At 35.6% G+C, this 23,219-nt stretch overlaps 1 protein-coding gene across 11 annotated transcripts in view; it reads right to left on the bottom strand.

The window, feature by feature from the left end:
* MORN1 (MORN repeat containing 1) overlaps nucleotides 1–23,219 on the bottom strand; it is a 154,198-nt gene that overhangs the window by 123,646 nt on the left and 7,333 nt on the right. For 6 of the 11 annotated variants that reach the window (XM_075172240.1, XM_075172247.1, XM_075172243.1 and 3 more), the window contains 3 exons: nucleotides 18,381–18,477; nucleotides 16,030–16,143; nucleotides 15,076–15,197 (listed from right to left, as the gene is read on the bottom strand). In XM_075172240.1, coding sequence (XP_075028341.1) covers nucleotides 15,076–15,197; nucleotides 16,030–16,090 — 183 coding nt within the window. In that variant the 5' untranslated portion in view covers nucleotides 16,091–16,143; nucleotides 18,381–18,477. Of the gene's footprint in view, nucleotides 1–13,918; nucleotides 14,011–15,075; nucleotides 15,198–16,029; nucleotides 16,144–18,380; nucleotides 18,478–23,219 lie in introns of those variants that run through there. The other 5 variants (XM_075172241.1, XM_075172248.1, XM_075172244.1 and 2 more) reach the window with 3 other exon arrangements.

Here is a 23,219-nt window from a genome sequence, read left to right as displayed (position 1 = left end):
ATATAAATATTTCTTCTTAAACTAATGTTAAACAATGTCTGTGGCTACACTTGGCTGCTAACACACGAAAGGCTGTTGTCATTTGGGTTAAAACTTTTTTTAAAAGTACACTACATTTTGCCAATGTTTTGAAATTACAAAATCCCAGCCACAGTTCAGCTGTAGATTACCTTTGGGACTGTAACTGTTGGATACTTGCTGACCAAGTTTGTTCATGTAGCCTTTCAGAATGACAAGCCTATTTCTAGACAAAACTCCATATCAATCTAATATGATGCCACCAGAATAAAATTTACACCTGGCACACCTAGTGGCTAAATCAGTGTCCATTCCTGTCATTCGAAAGGGCTCCATCAGGTGTAAATTGCACAGGTAGTATTATAACACAGTATAGTTCGTGGGAATCTATGCCTTGCCTGTTGATACTGCTTAAATAATTTTGTTCTTTTTCTTCATAAATCCTGTCCAGGAAGCTACTAACATTTCAAAACAGGTATTCTACTATACCAAACCCCCATTTTTTAAACACACACACGCACACACTGTAAAACAATTACTAGGTGAATTTCTATCTCAGTGCTGCTTTAAAAATACAGACAAAAGTGTTCAAATCACCTATAATAAAAATAAACCACACACAGCTAGACTGCCAGTTCCCATAAGGAAAATACATTGCATGTTTCCAATAGCAAACCCCAAACTTCCCTAATGTAAAACACAGACAACATATTTAACGAATAGTTTGCTTTCACTGGTGGTTGAAAAACATGAAACCATGAAGGCACCGAGACTGAAATCAACTGTTAACTGAGAAAATTCTGTTCCATTAGTATCTTGCAAAGCTAACTTCAATTAACAAAAAAACCCCAATAGTATGTTAGAGCAAGGTTTTTGGTTAATTTGACAAAACACAAAGCATTTAAGAGCTAAGGGTTCTGTATTATCCTTAGTTTAAGCTGTTGAGCCCGAGTTGTCTGGCCACAAGGTAAAGACCTTATTCAGCATACTCATGCATTGTAACATTTCGAGAAGTAATAAAAAAGAACTGTTACTAGCACCAGTATAATTGTAGTATAGGTAAACAGAATCACCAAAATCCTGAACCAGGGAGGCTGAGTAAACAAGAATTCCAAGTACATAGCTCCAGTCAGGGTTTACTCCCCAAAATTATTTTCTTAAGGGTTGCATTTAAGTATTCATACACAGACAACATGCATTAGAAAGGATTTAAAGTACCATGAGTTAGAATGTACGTTTATATGAATGAAAGCTGCACCCATTTATGTCAACAGGCTCATACTACCTTAAGTTACATGAGTAAGATAGTAAAGATAATAAACCTATCCATCAGAAGTACAAAAAAAAGTCTCTGGTTCAAAAGACCCTCAGACAAGTTTAGTTTAATCATTTAAGAACAGATTTATTATATATATGTTCAACAGGACCTGCAAAGGAGAATTAAATGGACAGTCTTCCAGTGGGACCCGTAACTCCCAGGCAGAGCAGAAGCTCTACTCCAATCAGCTATTCACCACTGAAGTTTTTAGCCAATTAAATCTGAATATTCTCTAAGAGATATAAAATATTACACTCTAGGCAATTTAACCTCCACAGAATTTTCTTCTTGTATTTGCAATATTAATTCATTTTGCTTCAAAATTAGTCAAATTAACTACTCCAGGGTGAAGCTAAAAGAAAAAAAGTGTCCAGATCCCTAGAACTTCAGTAACTAGGTCCAGACAAATAGTTACAAAGGCACATGAGGAAACAGCAGTGAATTTTGCGTTCTGTATCTTAATGCAAATCCACTGGAGTTAATCACTCTATTACCGCAACTAGATACTGTAACAGTTACATAAATACATCTCCACAACAAAACTTCTACAGCAAGCGACAACAGAGCCAAAACCAGCCAGCACATCCTGAATCCTGTTCTGCTGAGAAAGCCATGCTCCCAGCCAGGAACCTGGAATTCCAGCTTCCAGCAATGATTCTTCACTACTATTGGCCTTTAAACTGTTAGAACACGTTTTTAGTTCGATCTTTGGAAATTAATATTGAATTCAAGTGTTTTTAATAGGAAAAAAAAAAAACAAAAACAAAAACCATCTTACAGTGAAGACTACAAAAAACTTCTATTTTTGACCCTAAATTTACCTTCTTTTTCTGTATAGTAACTTCAGTTAACCAAAGATTTTTCTCGTGAGAATGACTCTCATCCATATTAAAGCATTCTGTGGAAACAAAGACTTCACTCAGAGGGAGGGTTCATCAAACCCACTAAAATTATAATCATTTAATAAAAGTAATGACTACTCTGTATTTAAAATATTTTCCCAGGCAGCACTTTAGCATATTGTGTATTCCAAACAAAGTGCTATTGCATAATCATTAACTCTGCACTATGCAGATCTTATGAAGAATATAATGAAGATTCTAGTAAAATAAAGAATGTTAAGTTTTCTTATGGATAGAAAACACATACACATATGCCCATTAAGATTATAGGACAGATTTTTGTTGGCTATAACGTAGTTCAGATTAGACACAACGTTTTGAGATGTTTAAAAGAAAAACAATATCATTATTTTATACTGAGAAAAGCAAGATTAGAAGGAAGTAATCCGTCCAATGTAACTCAGATGATCTGGGCTCAGAACACAAAACCTCTTTTTTCCTCCCACTCCCATGTCATATTCACTGGATTATGATGTTACACCAAACAACCATATTTTCAGAAACTACTAGACAAAAATTCTTATAAACATCCAAAACCAGAGGGACTAACAGACATTTTAAAAACTACACAATAGCTGTTGAACCTTAGAATCTGCCACAGTGAAGACTGTTTTAAAACTGCGAATATGTAAAACTGTCTTAGAAATTAAACGAAAAATTCTTCCAATTTTTTTCTTTATTGTAAATATGATGTAAGGTCATCTTCCAATATGGATTTTTTTTTTTAAAGTGTTCTCAAATCCAATTTGAAAAGAATTGTTTGCGACATATATGCTGCAGCCAGTCAGACAATAACAGTTCTGCAATTATCGGCACCTGCATTACAATTCAATGGATTTAAATTACCAAGGGGCCATGGCAGATACCCTACTGACAACAATTAGCATAAAAATGTTCTACAGTTTAAAGCTGTGGGTGGGAATTACAAAAGGTTAACAGACTAAATATAAAAATCTTTTTGAATATAAAATCAATGTGCTTTGTTACCAAAATCTGGGTACTGTAATTTAACCAAAATAGGGTTTAGAGTATCTGGCAATCTTCCACATGTGTGAGCTTGGCTTTTCTTTTAAGCAAAATGCTGAGCAGCCAATCTGAAAGTTTGAAATAAAACAAACCAAAGACCCAAAGAAAGGAAAGCTTTTTATATTTTTTTGTTTTAATTTTCTTCAGCTTAGCACCAAAATGAACACCACTCTTATCAAGGCTCAGAATGATCCCTTTATATGGTCAGATTCAAAATCCCAAATTATTGTATTGCATGATTTAGACAGGGAAATTTTTTAGTGGTCAAAATAAAGTATTCTTCAAGTTTCTGGACTCGACTGAACTCTTAATAACAAACAGTTTTCTCAAAAGGTCATCACTACATCTATATTTTCAGAAGTGGCTTCTACTTCTGTGTAGCTACCAGGGGAAATAAATTTAAAAAAAAAAATAAATTTGCTTTTCATAATGCTTGGGACATAGCTTCTTTTTATCTAGACTGAAGATACAAGCAGAACAGATGAAAATGAAGAAATTCTGCTCATTAAAAGTACTAAATCAAAATGTTGAATTTGATGAGAACATAGAATTATAATACACATCAACAAGAAGCATCTTCAGTAAAAATACAAATTTGATAAGTCTAAAATTTTATCTAGGTTGTCCTTTGTGCTTTTTGTTGACAAGATACAGGAACTTTGGATCTAGATAAATTCGAAGTAAGAACTTTGACATGAAAGCTTAATTCCTTTTATCACCCAATAACTTACCTTTTTTAAAAAATAATTAACAAGTCTCAGAATAACATAATTACCTGGGAAACATATCATAGGCTATAGAAGTAGCAGTAAAGCAAAGCAGATAAGAGATTTGTACAGTTAGATTCTAACTCCAAATTGATGCCTCATTAAATTGAGTTAACGTGAATGTGCTTGACACATGCTGGGACCCCTTTTATCACAATTAGTGCAACATCTCCAGCACTCCTTGCAAGTCTAATAGAATCAGCATGTTTAGGACTAGCCCAAGGTCTCTAATTGCAAAATCAGCAAACATGTTAATCATCACTGCGTTGCCCCGTTGTTGTGAAATGAGATTACAGATGTGTATTAGAGATTATAGAGAGGACTCTTACAAAGTGATTTGCTACTATTTCAACATGGTACTGTAAGATGCTTTTCATAATTACTTCTTTTTAGATATATTTCTGTAAGGCTACCAGTGTACTAACATTTGTCTAAAAGGTGAGCCAGGTTACCAACTTTTATACGTGTTCTAGTACAAACCTGTACAAACAGGGCTTCTCTTCCCCCCCCCCCCCCCAAAGATTTCCTAATATTATAGCATATTTATTTTTAATGAATATTAATTAAAATTTTAATTAATATTAAGATTACATCCTAATTGCAAAACCCCTAAGGAAAAAAGGGGGGTTTGGGGGAGAAGGTATGAGGGTAGGGGCGAACAATGCAATGGAAAGAAGTGCTAACTCTCTCAGTTCTGGAGCTGTCATTATCCACACATTACCACCAGTGGAAAAATGGTTAGAGACAAAAGTAGTTAGAGGTACTTCACAGTGACTACTCAGTAGTTTCAGGGGTTACAGGGAAGGTTAACATACACTGAACCTTGAGCTTCCCTGTGTTCATGCAGAATGCCTCCATTCAACTACTGCATGCACCAGTTCTTCAGTGCTCAAAAACAAGAGACTGTTAGGCAGGTATGTTTTACATGAGAGAGATTTAAATCCTACTTTCCTGCACAAGAGAAGGGGGATTCCTCTTGAATGAGGATCAATTGCATTTCTGGTTTTTTTTCAATTCATAAACTGCCTCTGCAACTGCACAACACAAGATGTTAGTCTTGCATTTTTCTTCAGTCAGCCCTAACTGTAAAATCCCATCTGAAGTAACTCTGATGCTTTAGAAGAAACAAAACAAGCACTACATATATATACACATATGTATGTATATGTACATTTATACATATATATAGTGCATTGACTGGTCAATTACAGTAGTAAACAGAAGAAGGTAGACTCTCTCTGGATATGGATGCACATGTCCAGCTAGTCTCATTTGCAAAAAGAACCCCAAAACCCTCCCCAAAAAACAGGGGGCGGGGGGGGGAAGAGATTATCATTGTTAATTATTTCAGAAGTTCAGATAAAAGAGAAGAATAAATCATCTGCACAGACAGATGTTTACCAAAGCTGTTATTCACTCCAAATACTAGCTTAAGTACTACATTGCAAAAGTCTCAAAATATTTGGAATGAAGTGGAGGAAGATGCAAGATGGGAGTGACTGGAAGGAACACATTTAATTCAATCAATTAAAAGACAATAATGGTTTCTGTTTTGGTTTAGATTCTCTGCATATGAAAGGCCTGAAACAATTCACAACCATTTCCCCCAATAAAGTAAGAAGAAATATGCCAGTCCTACCCAAAGTTTAAAAAATCATTTTTAGGGGAAGAAGAATCCAAAAACCTTGATACAAACCCCCTCAAGGGTATAATCTGCAAAATAATCACTTAATAACTGTTTTCCTTACTATTTTACCTCCAGCTAGGCTGCACACTTCTCTATAAATGCTTTATACTTTTCTTCAATATTCTCCCTATAGAAACACAAGAAAGTGTACTCCCTCTTGGCATATCCTTCCTTTTTTTTTTTTTTTTAAACATTCATTGCAATATAAAACCTTGAGTAAAATACAAACTTGAGATTATTCATCCACATAAGCTACCACATGCAGAATGCATAAAAATTCGCTTACATCTCGTTGTCTTTAAAACATCTTAGATGATAGTTTATGAAAGGCTTTGCTGAACTGAGACTGAGGAGTCAATGCATCCAAGTTTGACTGCAATGGAACTCATTCCTCAAAACGTACAATCCTTGCATAGACAATTCTGTTTAATACCAGGAAATGCTGCAGGACACAGTCCAGCAAGAAGAAACAGAAATCTACAACAAAATAAACCTATCTTATGATACAGTTGTCTGTCTATGTATCTAATATTCAGCTATTTAACAGCTCACCCAGTTGCCCTGAAACAGCAACAGAAACGACCTGCCAAAGGACAATCTTTGAGATCATATTTTATAAACCCACATTCACGTGAATTATTGAAATCCTGAAATTATTGAACTCTGACAAAATTATTATTCTAAAGTTTCACATGGGTTTAAAAAATAAGCATTTAGATGACCATGGCTTTGCTTTTTTGAACTGAATTTTTTCCCAAGGCATCGGTCAACTGAAGTTCCCAGCTTTAGTATTCTTTTTTCCATTTCATAATCTGTTAGGTCATTCATCAATACAGCAGGTTCACTCGTTGGTCTTTTTCTTCCTCAAAGCCAAAAAATAATTATAGATAGTGGTGATAGTTTTAATTTTATATCTGTTCCTACTTTTAGGGACATACACAATAATTGTTTTAACATCTGGAAATGACACATTTTTCCAGCAGAGTGAGAGGTCCATGAGAAGTGAGAAAATAGAGCAAATAAAAGCTACAAAACATTCTCACATACATAAAAGAAAAGGATGATATTAGAGACCTGTACAAGGCTCACAAAACTTGGTTCTAGTCTCAGATTATGTACAGTTGTGCATAGCAAAGTCCATGTACCCCTATACCTGTTCTTGTGAAACGTGCAGGGTACTGCTCTAACTTTTCCCTTCTAATATTATTTTTTTAAAAAAATTTGCACACGGTTTATTATGTAAAGTAGCCCTCAAATTTGTAAAGATTACTGTGCACATACAGCAAATAGACTCAAACACGGTAATTTCTGTAGGTACATACAACAGTGCTTCTGATGCCAATTTTTTTTAAATGTTCACATCAAACCCTGGAAATACAACAAAGATCTGGGATGAGCATTAGTAATATTTTATTCCAGCTGCTACAGAGGCAGCTGAGGAAACATTCAACTTCTTTCTTTTAGGTACATTAAAATAATCTTTTCGTTATTATTTGAGTAGTAGATTTAAAATGCATGTAGATATTTAGAATGCAGATTTCCCCTATTACTTTTAAAATACTAAGATTTGTCAACCTAAACAGTGTCATTTTAAGCAACATTAAAAGAAACCACAGTGGAAACGGCAGATGCTGCAATTCTGTTAGTAGCATTACTTCAAAATCTCATGAGACAAACGGTGAATTACTACATAACCACACTTTGTTCCAGCAAGTACAACAGCGATCTCTTGAGATACTACAGATAACCATGAGATACTGTGCTCTGGCCATGTAATTATATTGTGTCTCTTGTCCTGACGCTTGTCTCAAGGGAGTTAAATGTGTACATTTAAATTCACAGAACTTATACACACTAAGACTAATTCGTTCTTTCAAGCAACCGCCTTGTGGCACTGAGAAATCAATGGGAAACAGTGATTCTCAAGAAGGGCTGCACATCAGTGAAATGCTTAATTGTGGGCTCTTAACGAGTTCTCGTTACTATACCCAAATAAGTGTCTTTTCAGACCTTTAAGAGAACTAAAAGAGAAACTGTTAAGAAAATAAAGTTATTGTAGACAGTTTAGACACTAGATTTACATATTGTTGCTAATGAAAAATTATTTTGCCCTAAATGACTCTAATTTATGAGTCCAAAACCTAGTATTTCTTTTCCCACATATGTGGAGATGTGTGTCATATGTGGAGAAGTCAGGCTTCTTTACTCTTGAAATATGGTAAATGCTACAGTGATGGGTTCACATAAAATTCCAGATAAAATGATCAAAATTACAATAAATATCTATGGGCTAAAAGAAGCAGAAACTGCTAGCTGAAACGCAGACTAGATAATAACAAAACTAAGTAATAAAACAGAGGAGAAACCTAATTATAGCTGCACTTTCCTCTTGCCCCCACCCAGGAGAACATATGAAATGCCACATTTAAAATAATTTAATTTCGCAGAAATTCTTTATTTATCACTGCCCGCAGGAAAGAGGGGGTAGAGTCAAAACCTTTTTTTCAGCAGAAAATTTGTCTGTAGTGGAAATTACTAACAAGTCTTCAAAGAAGTCTTTGATGATCCTCAGGCTACCACTATTGATGATGTCAAGAGTTTTATCACTACAGGCTTCAGTGGAGAAGTAGGAAACATGGATGGGGAAGTAGCTCAGAGAAGCTGACAAAAACTATAGAATAAATCATGTTAAGGCTTGATCATGCAAACACAGATATCAAAGGTATTGACTTCAAACATGAGCAGAATCAGGTCCTCAGTAATGAATCAAAAATAAAAATAGATTGTTCTGAGTCTTTGAGATTTAAAAAAAAAAAAAAGTAAGGCTAAAAAAAAAAAGGCAACTGATAGTGTTGTTATTCCATTGTTTAATACAGATTCTGTCTGGTCAGCTGTCCAGACAAAGTATTCCCTAATATGATTAGAAATCAAGTATTCAGGGTTGGGGGTTTTTGTTTTGTTTTTAAACATACTTACCTGCTGCTGCTTCCAGTAATGGACATGATCATGTAAGAAGCATAATCTTATTTTTGATATCAAAACCTTACTTGAGTAAGAAAAAAAAATTCTTGCCACCCGTGAAAAAATGTTTCATGCTTTTTCACTGAAAACACTACTAACATGCATGTGACTGACCTATTATATTTTCTTTTAAGATATTCTCTCTCTTGGAAATAAAAGTGGTGAGTCAGTTGTTATGGTAACTATTTTTCTTTTTCTTTTTTTTTTTTTTAAACTAACATATGACAGCCTGTGTGTCATCTGATGCTGTTCCTGAATTAAGTTACACATTCACTTTTGTCAAATAGTCTAAAAAGGGCTTCTTGGGTGAAGAAATAGTGGGGAGAAAGCAGGACATTTTTTCCAGGCACCCTGCTTTAGCAGGTATAAAATTGCTCCAAATCCTTACATTATAACATGTCCAACCACATATGAAAAGATGTAGGTTTGGCTTGGCCCTCCTGCATGCTCCATCATATTTACCCTCCTCTTTTTTGGGTAAGTTTCAATGTATAAATTCCTGTAAAAGATAATCTCTCTCACCACATAACTTTCTCACTATTGATGAATCTAAAACTTCAATTAATCAAATTGAGTACTGCCAATTAAAGGACAATCCCCAAACATTTATGCTCAAGTTACTTCTGTTACAGATTAATATGTATTCTCCTGAATTATCAAGGGCATAAAGAAAACTTTAGCACTATTACAAACAAAACATTTTAAACATGGAGTGGCATAAAATAAATTTTTCCCCTCAGACTATTTAGTTACATGCACCATTTTAATCCATTAAAGCATTTATTATGCAATTAAATTTATGCATACAGTCAACTTTTTCTTAGCATGGAGCTATGACATTATGATGTGAAGAGTAGCGCTTTTTTGTTAAACAAACTGCCTACAATTCCATGAGCTCCAACCTTGGAAATCCAACCTTGTTTGTCTTGTATCCTACTTAGCCAGTAATTTTAACGTAGGTCTATCTGAACTATGATCTTTCTGCTTAAATGAACAACTAAAATTATCAGTTACTACTTCACCTAAACGTGTTTTGCTCCTCATTCAAATCCAACGTTACCAGTTCAATACTCGCAATGGTAAAATAAGAAGAGAATCCATCATCCATAATGAGCCTTCAAAAAAAGTATCTGAATTAGATATACTTTTAGTGGAACTGCCTCAGTAACTTGAGTTAGTGGGTGAAAGAAGAAAAAGTATCAACTAGTGATAAGCTTGAATTAGATGGCAGAATACTTAAGGCTAAGTACTTGCGACATAAAAACAGTAGGAGCCAAACCTTGAACTTTTTACAGCTCCAATCTTCTAAACAATGAACCAGCGATACGTTTGAGTTGGCTTAATACGAAAGCTCTGCACATTCCTAGCCCTGGTTTCAATTGAAAGCTTGTTACTCAGTCTTGTAAATTCCCCTAAATTTAAGACATGTAGCACAATAACGTTCTTCAGTCCAGAAATATGAAAAATATTTTAGCTGATGCAGCAGAAATGTGATGATATGAAGCAAATGTAAAACAGAGGTATTAAAACAATCTGGACAACTAGCAACATTATGTCACTGATATCCGTGCCTAGAAATTTCTTTCTTTATTACACTGTGATGTCTTGTAATAACATCAAGAATATAGAGGAGAACATTCTTTAACATGCACGCATTGCTTCCATTAGTGTGGCAAACTGAAATAACCAAGATACATTACTAAATGGACTTAGAGTAGCAATGTTATCTAAACCTACTTTAAGCAGTCATTACTATCTTTTCTAAAAAGTCTGGGAAAATAATTAATACTGAAACAAAAAGTGCTGTAAAAATACATCACCAGGAGTAGGAAAAAAAAACAAAACCCAAAGAGCTGCATTGATACCAAGCTTACTAGCTTGGTCAACATAATGAAACTACTAGAAATTAATTTGTAAGTGTAAGATACATGTTACTAGATAGCGACTAAAGAGACTTTCCAGTCAAATTACATCTAATACATCTTTCATGGGTGTGGATCTCATTACCTATTTGAAATATGGAAAAAGATCCATATTTAAACAATAGCTACATATATGTTATTACTAAACAACAAAACCTCTTGGAACTCTCTCACTGACAGTTCATCAATACTGGATAAAAACTGAATGATTCTCCATCATTGCATGATTATATCCATACTATAGCCAGTGATGCATGAAAGCCTCAAGGATCTCATCATTTACCTATCAGCAGAAGTTATTCCCAAGATATTTTGAGAGTTAGCCAACATTTCTCTCCAAAAGCAGAGACAAGAAGAATCAGAAGAAAAATCAGTAGAGCAATGGCTGGAGAAAAGAATCTTTCAATAGCTCTTCAAGTGTTCTTCATTCTTCTCTTTCTTCCTTTTCTTTCTTCCCTCCTTCCTTTCTTCTAGTCTCCTAGTATCTTCTCCCACTCTTTCTACTACCTCTGCCTCACTTCATCTAACTGGCCTTCCAGTACCAATTATTCCAATGACTCTGACCAAACACACAATCTATTCACTGAAACCAATGATGATTTGTTAACTCTGAAAAGTCCCACTATTTGTCTGCCATGAACACTCAGAAAGCCAACGCTATCTTATGAAGAAATCACTCTGGACATGACTTCAACAGAACACTTAAAAACTCAATTTAAAAATTAAAAAATAAAAGCCTAACTCTTCAAAATCCCAGTACCATAAAAACACTGTACTCTTAAATACAATTCAGACAACAGAGTAGCGGGGTCCTAATAGTCTGCTGCAATTGGCTTTTTCTAATCACTGAACCCCAAGTACAGAAAACATTTGTGGTTGAGGGATATTTAAAAATAGACTAGAATTCTATGGTCCAAGTAGTCCTGCTGAAGTAATGGTCACATTAAGGGACCATCACAAACAGGCATATGTAGGGTAGCTTTGGACAAACTTGACCTGTGAATAAAAAGGGTCTAAAAATGAAAAATACCACGTCCCAAAGGTCCTATTTGCTTCTTCTGACCTCATGTATGATCAAAAGCACCTGAGCTTATAGTCCTTCTCCCTTTCATAGAAGGCTAATTACTTAAATACATAATTATATGAAAGATATCAAGTTTAAAAACCACATGGAAATTAATCTGCATTGTCTTAGTAGAGAACATGGAGTAATACTCCTCTCCTCCCCCTCCTCTCACCTAAAGTGCAACAGGAATGAAGCATCTACCTGATCAGTATTAGGATTTTTGTAGAAGGATGACATCTGGAAATACTGTGCCAGAACTCTACCTCCACTCTTTCTCTTTTAGTGTCCCACAAAAGGAAGAATATTATTTTTATGTGTGACCCCAAGATCTGGTAACGAAATGCCCTTGGAATACACCAAAGAAAAAGAGAACATATTTATTTAATACTGATAATTTTAGAATATCTTTAATACTTCAGGTATTAAGTAAGTGTTTTTCATTTATTTAGGTGAGTTAAAAAAACAACTGGAAAAGGACACAATAGAATGGCATGAACTAGTAATTTTTTGCGAATTATGCATGCCAGTGTGACAATCAAAATAATAACGGCAGGACAATGGGAGACAGAGGGATGGCTAGGATGAATGTGCATGGCTGTTGCACAGTCACTTTGTTTTTCCATCTTTTTACAGGACAGAATGTTTCAAAATTATGGAAAACAAAGCAATCATCTGTACATATATTATTCCGTCCTCCTACAGGGCACAGCAAAATGGATCAACTAGCACAATTACGTGTGCACATGCACACAAACATGCGTACCCAAGTAGTGACACTGTAAGACTAGAAAACTGTGGTTGCCTGCCTGTAACAACAGGATGCCTTGAATCCCCAAAACTATCTTTAGCTCAGTGAATTATGTAAAAGAATTACTGGTTTTTGTTTTGAAGTCCTAATATTTAAAGCACATTTTCTGTTTTCTCTGCAATGCCATCTTTCCAAAAACACTGAAATGCCTCCTCTAAAAGTGCTCTTTTTCTGTTGCAACATATGGTATCCCATCCAGAGAGTCACAAGAGATGTTGTTTCTAATTGATTAAATTGCATGAGTCACAGACAGGATTTGCACATGGACTGCAAACGCAACTGCTTGTTTTTCATGCATTTCACAAAGTAACACACTGCTAGGACAGTTACCTTTGCAGGCCCAGCTGCAACAAAAAGCCTCCTCAGAAGCACCAATTTTGAAACTTCAAATCAAAGGCTCTGCCTCTTGTGATTTTATTGCATGGCCAGCAGTATTTTGTGTTTTTTTCTTGAACTTCTTTGTTGCAATTAAGGGATCAGGAGAAAGTGTTATGTCTTCTAGTGTTATGGATACAGAGTAAAACTTTGCCAATTCCAATGTTTCAAATCTCACAATATCAATAAACAGAACCCAAATTCACCACTTTTAGAATCTTAATATAATAAGTCAAATCAGGTCATGGCTGTTTCTGAAGGAAAAGTAGTTTGTCTGACTCTCAACTCCTCACTGCTTGGACTGGCAGTACTAGCAATGGTTACTCCAGCATCAAAGTAATTCACAGATTAAGCTGTTCATTCACCAAGAATTACAATCAGACATGCCAGGAAACAGAAGAATATTAAGTCAGGAAAAAACTAAAAATTTCTGCCTGCACCGTCTGCTTGAATATTTTATATCAATGTAAAATAGCTTTTGCATGGACATAAAAGCCTATATGGTTGAATATTTCTGTTTTTTCCTGAAACTAGCACTCCCACAATTTAAGATACTGTCACTGCTGCATTTATGGGACCAGTTTCACATGCCAGTCAAAGTTGTTACTAGACGTATGTGAAGTACTGGCAGTATTTCTGAACATTAGTGAAGGGTATAAAATCTGGACTCCAGATTCAAGTTTTAGGCCCTATTTCATTCTTGGTAAATGAATTAAGACTGTACAAATTATTACTTGAACTCTTTAGGTCTTACTGCACACCAATATGTTTTGCCTGATTAAAATAACTGTAAAGAAACCCTAGGAGGGATCGATTTCTGTTATAAAACGGAATCAATGTCATAAAATTGTTTTATTTCTATTTATTATGAGAAATTCAGGACTCTGTGCTAAAAAAAAAAAATCACCTAAGAACTGCCTGTTTGTATTACTGCTATGCAAAGATACTGTTTCATTTTTCAGTTAACTAAAAAGCTGAGCAGTCTACTAATCCGTTATCTTTACTTACCATGCTGGCTGCTCCATATAGGGTGTCAGATCCAGATTCTGGCCCTATCTCCCTTAAGGATTGGTAAGTCAGCCAGTGCAAATCCAGAATTGCTAATGACAGAAACAGTAGATTTCAGTTCCCAGATGCCACATATGTCAAAAGATAGCTTCTACACTCAAATCCAGTGAAAGAAAATAGTTTTGACATTTTTGTTTGTTTGTGCTGATAGGTTTTAAAATCTTACTTAAGTCCAAATATAGGAGTAAATTCACCATGACAGCCATTAGGTACTCAGAATATTAAATTTACAGCTGAGTATACAGCTGAAAACATACATTAAGCGTAATATTGAGAACTACCTCCCCAACAACTTAAGTCTATTAAATTTTGTCAAACTGGAGATAGAGTTGACAAATGGGGACGTATAATTCATTTAGGTTACTCCTCGTGTTTTCCAAGTTCTGTTGAAGTGCTGCACAAACTTAAAGCAGCAACTTCCCTAATAAACAAAGAATCAAGTTTCACAGCTTCAAAGAAATATTTCAGTGTAGATTCTATTTCATCTGGTACTGTACTTCAAATAATTATTGTTGAGTATTTACAATTCCGACATCAGCTATTATCCTTGACAGGGAAAATAAGAAAATTGTTGCTATAAAAATATATAGAGAAACCAAATGCTGGGTAAGATTTTTGAAACAAATTTCAGTGAGAATTAAAGGTTCTTGGCTTCTTAGAACACATTCATCAGTTTCCAGGGACTTCAGTGGATTTATCAATACTTCAGAAATCAATTACTAATTTAGGATTGCAAATCAGTATTTAGAAGGATGATTTTTATGGTCCTGTTTTTTAAAGACAGAGCTTGCTGTATTTCCTTGATTAGAGAATCCTTCCTTGAACAGTCAGAAGCCACCAGTTGGGGGCGGGGGAGGCCAGTAAACAGCTTGCACTCTTTAAAGGCTAAATGTTACATTATAAAAGTATATTTGACAATCGCAAAAACACCTCAGCATATAAAAAAAGGTATCTGCTACTATTTTTAGGGTATAACACTTGCACATTTGCTGTAAATTATGGAGTTGGCATACTAACTACTCAGTTTTAGATTACTGCATACACATATTAATCAAGGGAAATATATAATGAATTTGGCTCTTCCCCACACTACGTACACAGGAGTTAACCGTTTTTCTCTCAGTTTCTTCAATTAATTTAAATAAGTTGGTTGCAGAATGTGATGGGATTTGGTGGTTTCTGATGCCAGCCCAGATCTCCAGCCGACGACTATTCACAGCTGATCATCAAAAGAACAACAAATAAATAGTTAGTGTGTCACAATTATGTATTAACTATCTCTTACTGCTACTGTGTCACTATGTTACAAATTCAGGTAAAGCTTTTAAGTCAGAGTATAAAACACTCGTACTGTACTTCTTACTCAAAAAGACAATAGAACACTATTTTGGCCAGCAGCATCAAATAGAGGAAAGTAAATGGCTAATGATGACAACTAAGGTTAAAATTAAGAGGCATGTTAAAAATTATAACTCAGGTGAAAGAAAATCTCAACCAGATCAGAATCAACTGAATGGAATGATCCATTGTAGCTTTATTTGTTATATCTTTCACAGCGTTTGTGGTGGGTTGACCTTGGCTGGCTGCCAGATGCCCACCCAACTGCTCTCTCACTCCCTCTCCTCAACAGGACAGCGGGAAGAAAATAAGATGAAAAGGCTCGTGGGTCAAGATAAAGACAGAAGATTGTTTACCGATTGCCACCATGGGCAAAACAGACTCAGGGAAAATTATTTATTGCAAATTAAGATAGGCTTGGATAGTGAGAAACAAAGAGAAATTAAAACAACATCTTCCACCCTATCTCACACCCTTTTTTCCCAGGCTCAACATCGCTCCTTCATTCCCAACTCCTCTACCTCCCCCGTGAGCCGTGCAGGGGGATGAGGAATGGGAGGTTGCAGCAACCTATAACAGTCTTTCTGCTGCTCCTTCCTCCTCACATTTTTCCCCTGCTCCAGTGTAGTCCTCCACAAGCCACAGTTCCTGTCAGGAGAATGTGCTCCTCTGTGGGCTTTCCATGTGCTGCAGTTCCTTCATGAAATACCCACCTGACGTGGGGTCCTCCAAGGGCTGCAGTATGAGTATCTGTTCCGCTGTGGTCCTCTTCATGGGCTGCACAGAAACGCCTGCTCCACCATGGTTTCTTCCAAAACTTCCACAGGCTGCAGGGGAAATATCTGCTTTGACACCTCCTCCCCCCTCCTCCTTCTCTCACCTCAGCCTCCACAGGATTGTTTCTCACACTTTTTTTCCCCTCATTCCCCACTGTTGTGCAGTGTTTTACCCTTTGTTAAACATGTTTTCACAGAGGTGCCACCAGCTTTGCTGATGGGCACAGCTTTGGTCAGCAGCAGGTCTGTTGCGGAGCCAGCTGGAAACAGCTGGGTCCAACACAGGGCAGCCCCGGCCTCTTCTGACAGAGGCCACCCATGCAGCCCCCCTCTTATCAAAAGCTTGCCACGTAAACCTAATACAGCATTAAAAGTTACTTCAGTTAAAATTGCATTAAGCACCTGTAAATTTTATTCTTTCATTATTGTTGTTTCAGGAACAAGAGAAAGTGAAGGAGATAATTATGATCTTGACTGTCTCCTGACATAACTACTGTAAAATTGAAAGCAATCATATGTTCAAGGTAAAGTAATATAAATGCAGCTCAACAACTGAACAGTTCACTTACATAGGTAAAAATCACTTGAAGCTTTGGTAGATAAATTTGTTGCAGAGTTCCAACAGAAAGCTAGCAAACACGTAAAGGTAAAATGCTGCCCAAGACATCCAGAGTCTCCAATCCTTGTGAAGGTGAATGTCTCACAAAGACAGAGCAAACAATATCATCTGTACTTGGCCTGGACAATCATGACATAAAGCGAACTTGTCTTCCCAGGAGGATGGAAAGAAGATATACATTCATTCCTTCTAATGAAGGCAGTTTTTTCACAAAAGCCAAGCTATTGTTCTGCCTGAAATACTTATATAGACATTTATTTTAACTGAAGTCCTGTGAATAACCTTGACTTGCACAAAAATGCATTTTAAAAAGATTTAGAAAACAATTAAGTTTTAGCGATAAACAGGAATATCATGCTTTCTTAATACAGAATGTAAATGATTGCATTGCTGAGAAAAGGGAAAATTAAGTCTTCTAAGTACCCAATGAACAGGAGTGGAACAAATTTTCTCTCTTCAAATATATCCTTATAGTAATCTGAAGAGAATACTTCCATGATTGTGCAGAGATTTCTTCAAGACCTATTCAATTCCTTATTGTTCAGCTTACAGTGCCAGAAAAAAAGGCCTGTTAAAGTTAACATCTGCTAACTAATCATGAAACAGACCATCACAACATTTTATAGGGTTTGAACACAGCTATGAATTTTGATTACTACCAACTCTGACTGGATTAAAGCAGCACTTTACTGTGAGAATTATGAAACCCACAAAAACTTATTCCTTCATAGGAAATGCTTCTAAAAATAAACGTTTTCATTCTGGGTTCTGAAAATACGATCTAACATTACAAGTATATCTAATATTAAAGATAGAAATCAGTCAATCAGGTTAAATATATTCTTCTGATTTTTTGATTAAATATTTCATTTTTGGAGTGTTAACATCCTACAGTAGAGATTCTGACATGCAAATATTCTTAAGATGGGCTGCTGCACAGATCTGTTCTTCTGAGTTCCATTCCATATGTTTTGCTGCTTGATACCAACAGTACATGCATATATGCTTTATTTCAAGTTTTTTGGATCATTTCTTTTGAGTGAGGCAATATAAAAATTTACTTATGAGCATCTCTTGACCAGCTGCACTCAAGTTGGAACTACTATATTCCGTGTAAACAGTCCCCTCATGCAGAAGTCAATTGGATTAGAAAAGCTTTCTATTAAGCCACTGAGTCCATATTTTTGCATTATGATGGGATTCATTTCTGTTCTGTGCTTAACAAATTATAACCTGCTGAGCAATTCTTTACTGTTTCCAATGACATAATTTAAACTACCTCGGATTACTTTCTTATACACATGCATACCTGCATGCACACACAGCGTTTGTTTCTTTTGCTATCTTTCCAACTTTTTAATTCCAAAATACTTTCACATTATTAAAACCAAAAAACTCTCCCTCATCACAAGAATAAAGTTCCATTACAAGAACATTCCATACCTCACTGTAGTTCTGCATTTAATTTGAGTGCACAGCTCCCTCCCTTCAGGAAATGTCTCAGTCAAATAGCTATCCCCCTTGCTCCAGAGAACTATGCATTCTAGGAGAACTGAGTACTCAGAGGATGCTGAACACTATAGTCAGATCATATTAATCAAAAGAGGGATAACCAAAGCATTATGTCAAAGAGTTGTTAATAACTGGAGAGCATAATGAATGTACGTACCAGCAGGGTAGCCATTGATCCACAGTCCATCACAGATGTCACCAGAACAATTAACTATAGCGCCCCGTTCACTGAATACGTCATTCCTCCACTGCCCCTTTAAACAGAAATACACACGGATTTTAAATTTCAACACCACCACAGCTAAATTATAAAGAAGGGATTATTTCAGCCAATTTTCAATAGCAAAGTGGGTGGTCCTCAAGGCTTTTTATAAATACCCTTCCAACATTTGTGTGAAAAGTTGAATAGGAGACCACACAACAACCAAGGATTATGCGGCACTCCTCTAAAGGGGAAAGGAGGGAGAATCAAACATTTCTTGCCCAAAGTTTGTTACTGTGGGATACTATTATGTGAGGTCCTTCAGTTCATATATTACCTCGCATTAAATTACATGGCAAGAATGAATAACTGCTTTGTCACATACAGAATCACACATTATTTTGCTTTTTAAAGACTGTGAAAAGTGAAATAGTGTACCAAACTCAAGTCCAAAAAGCTTTGGTTATTTAAATCTGGACTGCATTTGACCCAAGATATACGCTTTACATAAAAGTTTAAAGATTCCTAAGGCTGCAAAGCCAAATACCACAGCAGCTTAGGTATGAGCCAATTAAAGTTTCTAGCAACGTTAAACTTGCACACGTAATCATGCAATTTCATATTATGTCATGATGAACATGCAGTTTTTCTAGTGTACCCTTTCCTGCTCAATATAGTATAATCTTGAGATGATTAGTTCACAGCCACAATTTTACTAACATTAACCGATAGCAGAGTCAACCAATTCCTCTTTGTGGTCCTATACTAAAGGAGGATAGGAAAATCTGTCAGACATTTCACCAGTATTTGCTGACAGGACAGGGAAGGTCATAACAGGAATACTGGTTTCAGTTTCAGATGTGAGAAAAGAGTATAGTATTGTACATTGTAGTATGCACTTTTATTCCAAGATACGTATAAAAAACATCTTGAAGCATAGAGCTGGCACTGAAAATTAGTCTGAATTGTTCCCATATTAGTGGAAAAGTTTAGAGTTGAAACAGATACGGAAATAATCAGACAACGGTCAAAGTACAGTCAAAAGTCCAGGTATGGGAAGTAAAATAACTCAGTAACAAATGTCACTTGTTTTACACAGTATTAAATCCTGTATAGCTATCAGACAACATCCTTTCAACGTTAGAGTACATAAGGAACTAGAGAATAAGAGTATTTAAAATCTAAAGTGATCATTCTTCTATTAAGTCGGATATCTGGCTTTTTTTGTGATAACAGCGGAGGTACCAAATAAAGTGCTACTGTAATTCTAAAATGTGTGTGAACCCAGCTGAAACTCCAGATGGACTTGGCGGCTAAAATTCTAGCACTTTGTTTACACCTTTAGCAATTACAGATGTAAGCTAGAAGATAAAAACAAAGACAACGCAGTTCTTTGGAAATATGCTTCCGATACTACTTGCTCGGTCTATTCCTTCTGTCACTTTAAAGCACACGATGCTATCTTCAGCAGTTATCCCAACGATAGCAGTACTGTTGGCAACAAGCTTCAAGCTCCACTGGCATTTTCACAATCTTCTCTGCCTAGTGGAAGAGACCTTTAAAGAGTAGTCAGCTAGTTATACTCCTGAATGTAGAGAACAACTGGAAGAAGGTCTAGAAAAAACTCACCGTAACTGGAATTGTATCTAAATTATGTACTGAAATCATAGGGGCCTTCATCTTGCATCACTGTATTTAAACATGCACTAGGATCCAGCTGTGTATTGCTTCCTCTAGGGAAGAAAAAAGGACAGGGGGTATAAAATATGCAACCTTTCTCAGTGGATCCTTATCGCTACCTGTAAAGGCATTGTGCTTGCTTTCAATCAATTCTGATGACTGCCTACTATTAATGTCACTCATTCTCTTAAGTAATTAAGCCACCTCTTTCTTAGATTTGCCTTTGTCTCTCTCTGGCACATTTCCTTGTCTACTCCTCTTTTCCAGATGGCATAAGGACGAGAGATAAGTGTTGCTAAAAGTTGCTTAGCAATGCAACACATGCAAGGTTTGGAAATGCTGACGTCCACATAAGCACTATCTATACATCACACATTTATGCAGAGAAACAAAGGCGTGAACAACCAGTGACATAGGGGCCTCCAGAAAAAGAGCTACCAGTTAGTACACAAACAAAGGGGAGCAGGAAACAGAAAAAGAAAAAGCTACAAGCTTCCAGTGATGGCCAGTATTATGCTGTGGGTTTTTTTGTTTGTGTTTGGTTTTGTTTTTAAACTAGAAGAGGAAATTCTGCTTTCAACAAAACAAAAACCTCAAGTTTTAGTAAGGTCCTACATTTTCTCTGATTCAGAGGCATACAATGCAGTAGACATAGACACTGCAATCTACTAAGAGACCACAAAAGAAATAAAGTTGTTCATGAACAGTAACTGATAAAGGCAAAGTTGTTTATCATCAGCTAGGTATCAATCACAGAAATCCTCCTATCCCAAGAATCAGTAATAAGGAATTTATTCTGGTAACTGCACAATGTAATTGTGGATTGTTTCTAAACTCTAAAGCAAATGTGTTTATATGGAATTTATTTAAACCGCAATTAAATGTTACGGGTAATAAATAAGAACATTTAATACACGAGCAGTAATAAGTTCACAAGGTCATATTATCATATTAATTCATTTCTGCAACAGCCGACTTAAATAGGTTAGCATGACTCATTTTGTGTTGAAAAAAACTGAGATGTTAGGAATTTATTCATCATGGGTAACAACTTTGAAACAACTAGTTCTAAGAAAACAACTAAACAGTAGTAAATTAACTACAGAAATTCACATGTAGCTTTACTTGGGGTAGTCTCTTACTAAGCAAGATTTTCAAATACTAACTTTGATGGATATAGATTTTGTCAATTTTTATTCAGGCATTAACAACATTTTTAATGTTAGTTACTCCCAACATTGTGTGGCAGGGCAAGGTGTTCAAAGACATCTGTTTATGAATATAGAAAAAAATGTTGTAAATGGGTCATAACTACTTACCACTTCTTTTTTTATTTCAGGAAGCAGTTTCCCATTAATTGATGAGGCTTCCATTTTTCAGTTAGAGGCTATTACAGTTTTTATTGCAATTAATTCTGTTTATTTCAAATTCAAACTTGCCTGCCTCTACACTCAACTTGCCTGCCTCTAACAGTATATGATTTCCACATGCTCTAATTTGGGCTTTTATCAATGATTTTCATTATTTGGCTTCAATCATTCAAACTTATTTGCACGGGCCTGATCTTAAATATCATGTTAAAATTACTTAACAAATTCAAGTAATGACTGAACCATGCTTTCCTTTATAAAAATCTTTGGCATTACAGCCTCAGCTGACATTAATTTAGACAAACATATCTATATTTAAATACACAGAGTTACTCCAGTATACCCTGACTACTTATCTGGCTCAATATGTTCAAACAGTTCATGCTATGTGGCCTGTTTTTAGAACTTGGGAGAATATATGTCTATTCCAAGAACTATAGTCTCAAATGTCAACCAGTTTATGTCAAAAGACACACAAGGTTTTATCTCCCCCTCAAACTTCAAAAAGTTTCTATACAACATTTCAGAAAGTTATTGACACTCAAATAGTTTTAATTAAAAAAAAAATACACTGGCTTAATATACATAAAAGACAACAACAACTTTTCAATGCTTTTGATCCTTGAATAAGGAAATAAAGTATCAATATAACTTTAAGTCAAGACATATTAGAGAGTAATGTTTTGCTAGCATTTTTTATATAGGAATGTGTGTGGTCTGACAGACTACCTTATTCTCAAATCAGCATGCACTTCAGAATAAGACCAAAACCTCAAATTCTGCAAGCGTTTTAGCACCCATTTTAAACAAAAGTTTCCTCCCCGATTAGTTTTTTCATGGGTTTATTTCTGATCTGATAATTTTTATCAAAACCTTACTTTATCCTTCACTGAAGGCCTTTCATTACCCGTCTTCTAAAGTGAAGGTAACAAGCAAAGCCCTGATGATTTCTCTGTTAGGCTGAGTCAGGAAAGCATTCAACAATGTTTCTCTTTAGCAAAACGGGCTACTGTAATACAAGATTTGCAACAAATTCTCAGTGTAAAATGCTGTATATTATGGCAAAATCTAGATGAACTACAGAAATAGTAGTTTGGTAGGGTTTTGGTTTTGTTTTGCCTTTTTTTTTTTTCTTCCTCCATTACTGGTCTTTATTCTTACATGAAGAGTGCTAATTACATATTCCCACTGTTTTCTTGTCACATCTTATTATCAAGCATAAGAGCCATATATCAGCTAAAGATCACTAAAAAAAACACTCAAAAAGGCAATTAAATATACAGATTATGCATTCAGAAACATGTTCAGCACACTTCCAGGCCACTACCGGGACACAGTAACTTCTAAAAATTACTAGAGCTATGAGTGATGCAGTAGTCAGTGGTCCTATCCACAAGCAGTTAAAATAATAGAGCTCAACATTTACTAGTGGGAAGACTCATTCATGGTCTTTGTATCAGCAATAACTTTATTTATATCATATATCATTATATTGTAATTATAATCAAGATTTGGGAGGATTTACTGTATCTTCAAATTTCATAGTATGCAGTACAATTCCGAGCAATTGAAATTCCAGTAATTTAAATAATTTGCATGAGAACTGAAACTATGACTCTCCCAAACAGGTAACTCAAATGGATTCTAGGGGAGGGGTGGGGGAACAAAAGCCTGCAGGTGAAAAAGCCCATAAGGCTTGCCACCTGTTTAGTGTGGTTAACAGGTGTATCAAACAGCAGGCCTT

This window comes from Calonectris borealis, chromosome 23, assembly GCF_964195595.1.
Source record: "Calonectris borealis chromosome 23, bCalBor7.hap1.2, whole genome shotgun sequence".
Taxonomy (NCBI): Eukaryota; Metazoa; Chordata; class Aves; order Procellariiformes; family Procellariidae; genus Calonectris; species Calonectris borealis.
The sequence above is the reverse complement of the archived record's forward strand: the minus strand, read 5'-3'. Positions and strand labels throughout refer to the sequence as shown.